The following is a 12,923-nucleotide window of genomic DNA, read 5'->3' as shown; positions in this document are numbered from 1 at the left end:
CACACCTACATCATCGCCTAAAATTTTTTTTAAAGTTTATTTTGTGAACCAGAAAGAGTAATAAGAGTAATATTAAAAGTAAGTTGCTGCCACCATTGTTGGAAACTGGAATTGGCTGGGCTGTGCTATGAATTCTGGGATAGGTTGGGCCATGAAGGATACACCCGACTCTTCCTTCAAATTCAGGGAAATGAAGGACGCATTTGTCGGCCACATTTGGAGCAGCCTTCACATTGGGACAACCTTTGTTGCATTACTGCAACGTAATTGGTCTACAAACGCAGGCTCCGAAGGATACAGCCTAATTCAGGGTCTGCATCCCTCAAAGTCACATCTGAAGCTTATCAAACTTTTGATTTCCATGTGTGACAACTGCAAGTGTCCAGAGTGAGGACAGACTGAGGGACCCACTGCTGCACATCATCTGTGAGGCTTTGCACCCCTGATGATCCACCAGGACAAACTCAGCAGTGTGTGAGGAAGAGGAGGAGGAAGAGCCAGCAGCAGCTGACAGATGGAGAGAATAGATAGACTGTTCCCTGTTTGTGAAGGACTGCTAGGAAAGTTTAAATAACTAATTGTCTGTCCTGAATCAGTCTTATTAGGTAATATTCAAATAATTTTATCATTCCAGTGTTTTCAGTGTGGGAGAAAGTACTCAGGGCCTTCAAGTTACACACTATGAAAGGCAGCAACAAGTTTAATGTTCAGAAACCTAAAGTATGTATCAGCAGCAGAATGGAGCTAAAAATAAATGTTTGTTTCAGTTCTATGAAGCTTTGAGTATTTTGGATTAGTAGCACTGCTGTGTTTGTTGCATCATATTGCTGTAATTGTTTATATGCTTTATATATTCTGAGGTAAGTTGATCTATAGTGTTACATCATATTCTATAAGGATGTTATGTGTTTGTATACTTTCTGCCCAGTTTGACCCATTTAGCAGAAGCCAGCCTGTTTAAGGCTCTGATATCTATTCTGTATGACTTAAAGCAGTTATGACATGGTCTGATTTTCTCACCCAATAAAGGAATGTTTAATATATCAGTCTACTCTTCATTCTATCAGGAATAGTTTTCACAGCTCGTACATTTTCATATATGTAAGCACTGAGCCAAATTTAGTAATGCAAAGATATTAAAAGAACAATATTTGTGTCCTGTTTATTATACATCTATATATACACTGTAAAAGATACTTGTCTTTGAGTGAAGATTTAAATAACTGCAACTTAAATCTTTACTTAAGCTCATTATTTGAAACCGAGTTCAAATTCAAATTGATATTTCACCCCAAATATAAAATTTTACATGCATATTATATAGAGATTGAAAATGTGACGTCATTCAGGGGTAAAACCGCAAAGGATTCTGGAAACTCGTGGCAAGAGGTACTAGCGCACGCAGGCTTTCAATTGAAATCAGTCACACAGCGATAAAAAGAAACACAAAAATGTCAAGAAGCTGTTGTATTATTAACTGCAATAGCCGGTCGCATGACAGCCACGGGAAGCCGACGGGTAAAGAGATCGGTTGTTATCGGATTACGACGTTTAAGAGAAATTGTTCGAGCCATGTTTCCGAAGTAACAAAGAGGCGACGGATGGCCTAGATTGCTGCCATTCAAAGACCAAATATAACGTCCCAGAACACTCCAGCTCACAGGTTAGTCTGCTCCAAGCATTTCCACAAAGGTCAGTCTTCTGTTGTAGTTAATGCGTCATTTTTCTTAACATAATTGGTGATATAGGTTACAAGCAAGTCTGGCGCTGAACAGAAATTGTCGCGCTATGCTCCTGTGTTTATTGTGCATAAATAGTGAATTGTCCTGACACAATATTGTGTTTCACTTCTGTTATTATGGTACATTGACAAAAACATGTACTTTTATTCACAGGGTAAAACAGTTGTTTTGTATCACTAATTGCCCAGTACGATTACAGCATACAATATTATTGTCACTGCTACATTTCTGTGATGCTACCAGAAATTATTTCCACTACTAATTAATTACCGTTGAGCTCAAAGGTCCTATTAATAAACGGTTAACAAATGTGTATTTATGATGACGATTTGTGAGACTGGTAAACTTATGATATGTACGATGGTCTTTACTTTCTACACGGTGCATTTCAAGGGCCTGTACCCATCCGTCGGTAAACTGTCGTCAGTAAAGATAGCTGACTTCATTTAACTAGCAAATGTTGTCCAGGCTACGTTGGTGATGCAGTTTTTTTTAATGTGTATGATATTTTTGTCATGCAATTTTAAAGCCGGTCCTACAACCGCATCCAAGAATAACATGCAGCTTATCTCAGAACTGTCGGTGAAAATTATTCTTGGAGCTAGGTTTAATTGAGCTGTATTTTAAAGAGGTGCAATTTCACAATTTGTGTATATTTTCTAAGTTCACTATTTCGTCATGTGTTGAGAAAAACACAGATTTAAAAATTACATGGTCTAATATTTACATTTAGCATAACTGCAACATGCTTTTTTCCAGTGTGTGAATGTGTGTGTGAATGGGTGGATGACTGGATATGTAAAGCGCTTTGGGGTCCTTAGGGACTAGTAAAGCGCTATACAAATACAGACCATTTACAAATACAGACCATTTACCATTTTTTTTTTTTTTTTTAAAGACTCGAAAGGACTTGAAATTCAAAATTTCAGACTTGTGACTTGACTCGGACTTTTACACCAGTGACTTGAGACTTGACTCTGACTTGCCTGACATTACTTGAGACTTGACTTGAGACTTGAGGATAAAGACTTGAGACTTACTTGAGACTTGCAAAACAATGACTTGGTCCCACCTCTGGTTCCTGTGCTACTGCGAGTGTAAATACTGCTCCTCCCCCCTCTGCTCAGCACAAGCACAAGGCTCACGTGCAGAGTGAAGCGACAAAAAGTGCAAGAGAGAGTGTGAGAGGGAAAAGAAACAAAAACAAAAAAACACAGCTCCCAATAAGGAGATTTCACTTCAATGCGTCGGCTCTAAGACGCATTGGTTCGCTACCGACACATAACTAATACAAACTCTGAAGCACGTAAAACTCCAAAACACGTGAAACCTCCAAAACAGATACAAATTCCAAAACACAATGGAGGTGTTCCAGGATGCTAGGGGTAGTGTTGAGCTTTGGTTACCTAGTGGCTACACAAGCCAGGACGTATAGGAATATATATGAGTGTTTGTGTATAAATACACACACAATAGACATATGCTTCCAATTGTGTAATTTAAGTGATCTAGGTAGCTCTGTTTTGGAAGTTCAGTTAACGCTAGCAACGTGTTTTGGAGTTTATACGTGCTTTGTCTCTAGGGGCCACCATATATATTTATATAAACATATATAAATAAAACCACATTTGTTTACATTAGTAATTCCTTTGGTGCACAATTTTATATTGTTGTCGATAATAAATTAATTAAAACAACAAAACAACCCAAAGAGCCAGTTGGGAGCTGAAAGAGCCGGCTCTTTTTAGTGAGCCGACCCGAAAGAGCCGGTTCTCTAGAAAGAGCCGGAATTCCCATCACTATCTGACACTGGAGCTCTTCTCTCTCTGGCATGTTTGCTAAGTAGAAACAGCTGCTCAGAGAGGTGGTACCAAAGGCTGGACAGAGGGCAGGACCCACCCACACAGCCAAACACCACAGCAGGCTCTGCTAGAGCCATAACAGACAGTAGTGAGAGCTGCTGTGATGTGTGGCTTGGAGACAGTTGCACTGACAAAAAGACGGAAGGGCGAGCTGAAGATTTAGATATGAGTTCATCAGAGGGACAGCTCAGAGTCAGAGAGGCTGAAAGGGTCTGGACATGTGCAGAGCAGGGAGGGAGGAAATACTGGAAAAAGGATGATGAAGATGGACGTGCCAGGCAGCAGGAAGAAAGACAGCTGAGAGTCTGAAACAAGAGAAAGTTGCTACTGGCTGAGGCTGAATGTGTTCTTTCTTCTCAGCTTGGATGCTCTGTTTCATTCCTGCTGATGAAACCTTCATAGGATCAGCCTTTGTTTTCTCTCAGAGCTCCAACCAGCACCATCAGCAGCTGTTTGACATCAGAGGCAAAAATAAAACCATGAAGCTATTCCTTCAGAGAACCTCAATACTTTAAGAAAGGGGTGCAAAATGCACAGCCATCCATTCAAACGTTCTGCTGAGGCTCAGATGACACACTATATACGTCTCACATAGTTTCAGTGGGTGGTGCTTTTATATTTCTGCTGCAGTGTGAACAGACAGGTCCACAGCACAGCGGTCTGAGGAAGGAAGCGAGCAGTGCAGACAGAGACAGAACAGACAAAATACAAGACTGATCTGTGAAGCAGCTCTGTCCTCTACAAAGCTCTGCTCTGAATATCTGAGTCTGTTTGCTGATCTCTTTTCCTTGAATCCTTCCACGGGTGAGTCCTTAAACTGTTTGGTTGTTTTTCAGGTTTAATTGTGTTTCTGTGTTCCCATATGGTTCCCACAGTTAATCCATCACTCCTCTGGGACTGAAGCAACAGATTACAGTTACTGAAACAGTGTTGATGTTTTTGTAGACTATTTTTTACAAACTGGCATTTAATTACTTTACTTTGTAATATTTAAACTGATGCTTATTAAACTTCTGTGCGGCTTAAATTGCAGCAGTCAGAGAAAAAAAAAGGCAAAGGAACACCAAAGCAAACATTAAGTAAGAGGAAATTCATGGCAGTAGGTCAGATTCTTATAAATGTTAAACTATAAAAGGTCTAAATCCATCACTTATAACCATCAATTCTCTAAGTTTGTACTTGATTAAACTTTAGTACATTTTTTACTGTTAACTCCACCAAAATCAAACATGTGGATCTGCTTGTCGACCGTGCAGCTGAAAGAAGCTGAATTCCAAAACAAAATCTTTGCACAGAACAAACCTTCTCAAGAGACCTCAGAGTATTTTCATGTGTAGGTCATTAATTTCCTTTCATGTCAGTAACAGCTGCACAGCTGTGAGGCCAGAACACACAAGCGTGGGCTCAGGGACACTCAGGAAATCTTTAAAACACAATAAATACCTTTATCCTGAAAAATTCCGGTAAGTATTCTCACATTCATTAAAAACAGTCAGTTAATAACAATCTTAATAAGAGTGATGCTACTCAGTAATGAAAAAAATGTTTCTGTTTTTTGCTTTTGGATTCTTGTATTTCTGGTGTTTGGAGTTCTGAGTTTTGTATGACAGCAGTTGTTTCCTGTTGTTTAGTCTCTGTCTCTGCATCATGTTGCTTATCCTGACATTTGCTGTTCTTCCCTGTTTTCTGGACTTTGAATCTTCATTAACCACAATGAAAGTGGATTTTTTTATCAATTCAGTCTGTCACAGACTCTGAATTTGTGACCTCATGAAAGTTTTTGATAAAAAATGTGTGAGTAGAGGCAGAAAGTAAAGTGATGTCATATGTTTTTAAAGTCTATTTTAAATTCCATAATACACTGGAGGGTTTTTTTAGAGCAATTTATCACACCCTGCCATTGTGAAACATTGCAGTAAAACATGGTTGTGAAAGTAAAGTACAATTGTTGTCCTTTAAAGCTTCTCTGGTTTTTAAAACAGTTTGCACATGCATAGCCATATTTTCTTCATCCATTTCATATTTTTGCATTATGCGGCCTTTGTTAAACCCCTCTGTAGCCACTAACTTCCTAAATGTGTTCGGCTGGTGCCAATTGACCATACCTAGTCAGGTTTGGATAAAAGCATACTTGTTTAACACACAGAAGAAACCCCAGTGACAAGCTTGGAGCTTCCTGTTCAGGCTGTAATCACAAGAACATTACGTTACAGCTGTTGACCAATTGCTTTGACAAACCTGTGAGGCAGTAAAAAAATAGGGAAGCAGGCATGAAGCAGGTGTGGAGGAGATCAAAACTCCAGACATCCAGAGGCCCCCAGAACACAAGAGACCAAGGAAGACCAACAGAGGGGCAGCTGCGCCACTGTCCTGGAAAGAGCTGAGGAGAGTCCCAGATGAGGGCTCACTCAGCAGCCGCGGAGCAGAAGCCAGGGGGAGTTGCAGTGACGCGCCCGTGAGCTCCTCCGGCAGCCAGCTGCACCTGAGTGACCGAGCCCCAGGCCGAGAGGCCGGGGCACCCCACCTCCGAAGTGGCCCGAGCGAGCCCCAGGCTCCAGGCCCCGATAAGCGGCCGCCAAGGAGTGAGCCGGTGTGTACCTGGACGCCCATCCCCGGACACAAAGAACCACCAACGCACCGATGTCTGAGGGGGTCCACCACTGGCAGGGGAAGTGGTGGTAGGGGGAGATAGGCCTCCAAACCTTGGAGGGCCTGAGATGTCCCCAGAGAGGTGGCGCCTGACACCCAACCTGACATATAGACACAGACATACAGGCACACACAGATACAAACATCCATTCCCACCCTCATGCTCTCATATGCACTTACTCCACACTCAACCAACGTGGAGACAGACATAAAGAGACGCTGTACACACGATCACACTCCCCAAGCGTACTCTACGAACCGGGTCTAGGTACCCTTGCCCCTGGAGGGGGGAACTGCACCCAGACCCAGGTGGTGTTTCCCTTTTCCCTGCGGTGGGGGGAGGCAGACCGCCCCGACTCCGCAGCAGCAGGAAGGCTCCACACTCCAGACCGCAGTCGGACGGCCAACTCCTCCTCCTGGCCCCCCCGCTCCAGCAGGTCGCAGAGAATGGGGGTGAGAGAAGACTCCAAACCTCCCTCCACCCGCTCATTGTAGTGTTGATGCATGTGTGTTTTAAGGTGCATTTAAAACCCAGGAGGGCATGGAGCTACCTGCCAGAGAGCAGCAGGTAAGCGCATGGTCCCTCCTGCTAGCCCTCAATGTCTATGTGTATTTAAAATTGAGAGGTGGGCAACGACGCCAGGGGTGAGGTGTACACCCTGATGGTACTTTGGACTCCGTGTATCGTGCCCACCCCCAAGATCCTATATGTATGTGTAATGAGAGTGTGAGTAATGTGAATGTCTAAGTTGTGGGATAAAATTGAGGCAGAGGCAGCCAGAAGGGGACAGAGGGGGGGGGGGGGGGGGGGGGGTAGCCTCCTCTGCACCCTGGTGACATACCCCTACTCCAAGGCCCTGCATGTGTGGGTGGTTGTGGTGGAGCGGGAAGAGGGAGGCAGCTGGAGATGGGGAGGGAAGGAAGGGAGGGGCAAGTGACCCCTCCCTGGGGCCAGCTCCCCCGCTGACCCCAGTAGGCACCCCCACACTCTGCGACCCGCCAGGGAAAGGGGGCCCAGGCCCATCCAGACCAGGGCCCAGTGCAGCAGCGCCGCCCGGCCCCACAGAGCCCGGGACAGTCCACCCAACCCCACCACAGAGAAAACTGCACCCACCCCACCATCCACTCATCTTCCAGACTACATAAGACAATAAACACCCAGGCTGAGATCTTCCTCCACCTCTCCTGTATCTCCCCCTCCTGCAGAGGGAGCTCCTGAGGAGAGGAAAGCTCCTGCAAGATGTGATAATCTCCCCCACCAGTTGAAGAGCCCCCCAGGTGGCTCGATGCACCGGCGGCACCCTGCTCCAGGGCTGGGCCCCCATGCACCCACCCGCCCACAACTCCGGCAACACACCAAAAAAAAAAAAAAAAAAAATAGGGAAGGAGAGCTGCCTGACTGTTGAATGTGGTGTAGCTTGTTGCTCACAAGGGGCTAACTGATTACTGGGCTTCTCTCTCTAATGCTATAGGGTCTTTATCTTACGATATAAAACACCTTGAGCTCACTGTTGTTGTGATCTCATGCTGAAGGCACTCCAATCATGTAGTCAGGAAAACAATATCATCAACAAAGGTATAGAGTATAGATCCACAGTTTTGGTAAACCAGACAGACTATCATGAAAACATTTTGTCACTGCTTAGCGACAAAATACTTATAAGCACCTGAAACAACATCCAAGTTGTAGATACAGGAAGAGGGCGATAGATTGAAGCAGTTAGAACAGGACAACACTATTGACTAGAGATGGACCGATCCGATACTGACGTAAATTACTGGATCGGATATCGGAGAGAAATAAAAAATGTAATCCGATCCATTAAATATCAAAAAAGCACCTCACAAAATAAACAGGGAAAAGGGGGCACAAAGACATACTTTTCTTTCTTATTCTCATTTAAAATATCTAGCTTTTAATAAATAATTATCTGAATCTTACACCCAGAGTTTTAATCTGATGTAAAATGTATAGAAGTCCATTACTGTATATAGTAACTATTAAGTCTAATATGCCCCAGTAAGCTATAGTACTTTTTCCTTTGGGAAGATACTATCTGTGCAGTCTGCAATTCTCTTGAAGAAAGATGTTAAATCTATTTAATTATTCTTGAAAAATAATTTATTTCTGGGCATTTTTTTTCACACTGCATCAAATTAAAGTTGATTACGTCGATTAAGCATCATGAGGTGGAGGGTGGTTCCCTATTTTTTATTTTTTTATTTTTTGCTGGGAGTTTGCAACTCTATTAGTTAGGTTGCTTACTCTTTAAAATACCAGAATAGGGAGGATGGAGTGAGCTCTCTCCACTGAGAGATCACATCACAGCTCTCCTTCATCCTGGGGCAGAACTAGTTTCCTATACCTGAGAGACTCTCCTGGTGTGAATGCTTTCCCCACTTCCTGAGTTACAATCTGTTTAACTGCTTGAATAGGGTGGTGTGAAGCAGTCACCCATGTGGGCTTTATATGGTAAAATAATGTGACCAGTATCAGAATAAGAAACAAGTTCACACTGTGCATCCTCACTTGGCTATTCCCTCACCCTCTTTTGTTCGTGTCCAATCATCTTTGCTTACTGAGAAGAATGAGGATCTAATGCACAGTAAAGAAATTGCCTAAATGTTATAAAAAATGTGCACAAGTAATTTGTCAGTCAGTTTTAATCAGGGTCCGGGCTCCTTGTGTCTGTGGTGTTTAAAGAGTCATAATTCCATCGCTGATCTCTCCTCCGTTCCAACACTGCTGTAGGTTGAAAGGGGCAGACCACGTCATACACCCCTGTTGTCTTCATCGCAGAATCTCTTCCACCTTTTTTGGATTTTACTGTTTTTCAAAAATCTCCTCATGAGTGAGATTTACCAAAGATCTACCAAAGAGATTCTCTGTTCTGCATAGGCCTGAACCCCCTCAGTGAGATCATTAACAAGACTGGCTACAGATACCAACTACGGAATGGAGCAGTTCTCAGCCACCTCCTGTACATGTATGACATCAAGCTGTATGCCAAGAGTGAACGAGACATTGATTCACTGATCCACACCATGCACCAGGATATACAGCAATAACATTTGAATGCCGTTCAGACTGCAGAAATTAAGTCGGATGATAACAAAAAGAGGGAAGGTAGTCAGAACTGAGGGGATCGAACTACCAGAAGGCAACAATACAGACATAGAGGACAGCTACAAGTACCTCTGGATCCCACAGGCAAATGGGAACCATGAAGAGGTTGCTAGAAAAGCTGCAACCACCAAGTACCTGCAGAGGGTCAGGCAAGTCCTGAGAAGTTAGCTGAACGGTAACACCTACCCGTGATCAGATACCCTGCCGAGATAATACGCTGGCCAAAGGAGGAGATAGAAGCCACGGACATCAAGACAAGGAAACTCCTGACCATGCTTGGGGGGTTTCACCCCAAGTCCAGCACCCTGAGGCTGTACGCTAAGCAGAAGGAAGAAGGCTGGGGACTGGTGAGTGTCAGCACCACGGTCCAGGAGAGACAACAAACATCCACAAATACATCAGTAAGATGGCCCCAACTGACCCCGTGCTCAGTGAACACCTCAGGCAGCAGAAACCCAAGAAAGAGGAGAAAGATGAGGAACCATTGTGGAAGGACAGGCCCCTACATGGTATGTACCACCGGCAGACAGCAGAAGTGACTGATATCCAAAAGTCCTACCAGTGGCTGGACAAAGCTGGACTGAAAGACAGCACAGAGGCACTAATCATGGCAGCACAGGAACAAGCTTTGTGCACAAGATCCATAGAGGCTGGGGTCTATCACACAGAGTAAGACCCCAGGTGCAGGTTGTGGAAAGGGTGCAGGGCGTAAGATGCTAGCAGGCAGGGCATACATGGAACGCCGTAATCAAGTGGCCAGCATAGTGTACAGAAACATCCGTGCCGAATACGGCCTGGAAGTCCCAAGGTCAAAATGGGAGACGCCCCTTAGGGTGGTGGAGAATGACCGAGCTAAGATCCTGTGGGACTTCCAGATACAGACGGACAAAATGGTGGTGGCTAATCAACCAGACATAGTGGTGGTAGGCGAAAAGAACCAGACGGCCATAGTGATCCATGTAGCGGTCCTGAATGACAGCAACATCAGGAAGAAGGAACACGAGAAGCTTGAGAAATACCAAGGGCTCAGAGAAGATCTCGAGAAAATACTACTAAAACGGTTTGAGTCCGAGGGAGTAGATTGGTTAAATATTCCTCTCTAAATTCTACTTTGTTGTGAGTTTGTGTTTTAAGAAAAATTAATTGGAGTATTGGCTGCAGTGACTCCCAAACTAGGCGGGTGGCTCCAGCAGATCCCAGAAACAACTTTGGAGCTCTCTGTCTTTGGAGCTCTGTTCATGTAAAATCCTAACTCTGTTAGGATTTTACATGAACATTGATCTTCAGATGTGAACTTACAAAGCAACATTTCTCTTTTTTGATGCATAGTACTGTTTTCAATAGTTAGGCAGGCTCATTTAACAATAATCAACACATCATTGTATTCCCTCGTGACCATGTCATGGATCAACAGTAACACCTCTTTTTTCCTGTGGTTTTCCTCACAGATTGATGATGTGTCTCAGAGTTCAGCAGCTCAGCTTTACTGAAATGTTATGAAACTTAAAGAGAAAGTAAATCGAGGCAGAAGCTGATCATCGATCAGAGCTAACTGTCTGTGATTCTGCACTCAGTTCAAGTGGAGACAACAAGCTGAGTAAAAGTGCAACAGGTAAACACTGAGGATGGCACAGGTGACGATCAGAACAAAGAGCAGACAGGGAGACTTCTACCTGGACATGGATCACCTGCTGATGCTGATGCTGCAGCTGCTGCTGCTGCTGCGGAGCTCAGGTAGGACTCTGACACACACATGAAAAGTAAAAAGGTTCAGATCCTTCAGAAAATTTAGGACAGATTTTATTCTTTTCACAGTTATGTATCCTGATATTCCTGCAGTGTCACATGGGTTCAAATTCAGTGATGATAATTCAGACTCACTTTGCTTTTACTCATGACAAATGTAGGAGTGACGCAGGCTGTAATCCATTTTTAAAGGAAACTGTTAAATACCCCCAATTATTTCATCTTTGGGCTGAAGGAAGAACAACACTCTGTGTTTAACGCTCAATCAACAATCACTTTAATCAATAAAATTCTCTTTATTCCATACAACACTTTGAGCATTACAAACGTCCGGACGGGAGATGTGCACAGGAAAATCTCAAAATGTCTGAGTTACCCACACTCTTATAGCTTCTCCCCCCTTCATACTAAGCATTCACATTTTTTCTCTCTCAGTGAGCCTAAGTTATGATCTTGGCTTCCTGTGCAGTATGTTTCAGACAAATAAGACCATGATTCTCTGAAAACAAAATTTCTTATAAATCAGCAGTATAATGCATCATAAAACAGTGTAATATCCCATTCCTGTTTTTTGTCAGAATAAACAATCAATTACAATCAAACAATCAATCAATTTGCTGGTCCCTCTCTAGTCTAAACAACGTTTCAGTAACTTTCCACCAGAAGATGGTCCCCTGTTATCTACTTTCTCCCAGGCAAGCATGAGCAAGAGTCTACAGCTCTCTACCCACCAAGGATACATAGTCTAACGCCTTTATTTTCAGGGCCGTGTCCACTTAATACTACATTACATGGTTATATGGCATTTTAGTTAATATAAAGCATAGAATTGAGGCACTTCAAATAATTCCATTCTGAAAAAACTAATCTCATCTCTCTCTAAAGCCCACACTGAACAACCAGCTGAACACACCTAAAGGCTGTTTCCACCAGCTGGAATGAACTTTAGCCCACTGCAAAAAAAACTTATAGACTGCTCTGTAATGACTGCATCAGCTGCTTGTGAACAGAACAAAATCAAACAGAACAAACATTTGCTGTTATACTATTAGGAACATGTTCCTGAAAATGCTTGTCTTCTGAACTCTTTCATTTCACAGACTTTTAGTTTTTCTGACCAATCAAATTATTTTTAGACAATCTTGTCCTGGTTTGGTATCAAATATGTTCCTTCACACAAATGAAGAGAATAAAAGTTGGTTTTGAAACAGGTTTTAGAAATGTCTAATTTTGGGGAGGTCATGACAGTTTAGGAGCAGCAACAGCAAAGGCCTGATTTCCTTTGTGGATCCTGGGACAGCTAGGAGCATTTGGTCCACAGACCTCGATGATCTTGAAAGAGTGTACAAAATCAACTGGTCAGAAAGGTACAACACACAAACTTCAAAGGAGGAGCAGTTTACAATGTTTTGTCTTGAAGCCACAAAAGAGACTGGTTTAACCCTCCTGCATACTGTGATTGTGACATGGATGGAACATTTCTAGTCTAACTTTATTCCTCACCATCTGCCTTACTCCCAGAAGTGACAGAAACCACTGATCTGTCCATATGTGTGGATGGTTATATAAAATCTCAGGATATGAAAATCAAAGAACAGAAACATCTTTGACCTCATGTACTGAGACTGTCTGCATTACAGTTCATATATTAGTTGTAGCAAATCATCATTAAAACGAACCATGAATTCTAAGTTGTCATTTCAAATTTTGAGTTAGATTTATATATAGACATATATATAGATTTGTATCAGTTAGATATAACTGAATGAATTTTAGTATATCTATTAACTTTTTTCA

The 12,923-nt window shown here is 42.8% G+C and overlaps 1 protein-coding gene across 1 annotated transcript in view; it reads left to right on the top strand.

Annotated features, from left to right (window-relative positions):
* Positions 1-3,763: 3,763 nt before the first annotated feature.
* Positions 3,764-12,923, top strand: part of LOC147325400 (scavenger receptor cysteine-rich type 1 protein M130-like) — a 57,623-nt gene continuing 48,463 nt past the window's right edge. Inside the window, exons 1-2 of the mRNA XM_086299940.1 lie at positions 3,764-4,408; positions 10,829-11,114. Of these exons, the coding sequence (XP_086156066.1) occupies positions 11,006-11,114 (109 nt within the window). The 5' untranslated portion in view covers positions 3,764-4,408; positions 10,829-11,005. The remainder of the gene's footprint in view (positions 4,409-10,828; positions 11,115-12,923) is intronic.

This window comes from Aulonocara sp. 'chitande type north' Nkhata Bay, linkage group LG7, assembly GCF_057382095.1.
Source record: "Aulonocara sp. 'chitande type north' Nkhata Bay isolate Kocher_YH1m ecotype deep benthic linkage group LG7, A_spYH_male_GT1.1, whole genome shotgun sequence".
NCBI classification, from domain to species: domain Eukaryota; kingdom Metazoa; phylum Chordata; class Actinopteri; order Cichliformes; family Cichlidae; genus Aulonocara; species Aulonocara sp. 'chitande type north' Nkhata Bay.
This window is presented reverse-complemented; position numbering and strand designations above follow the sequence as displayed.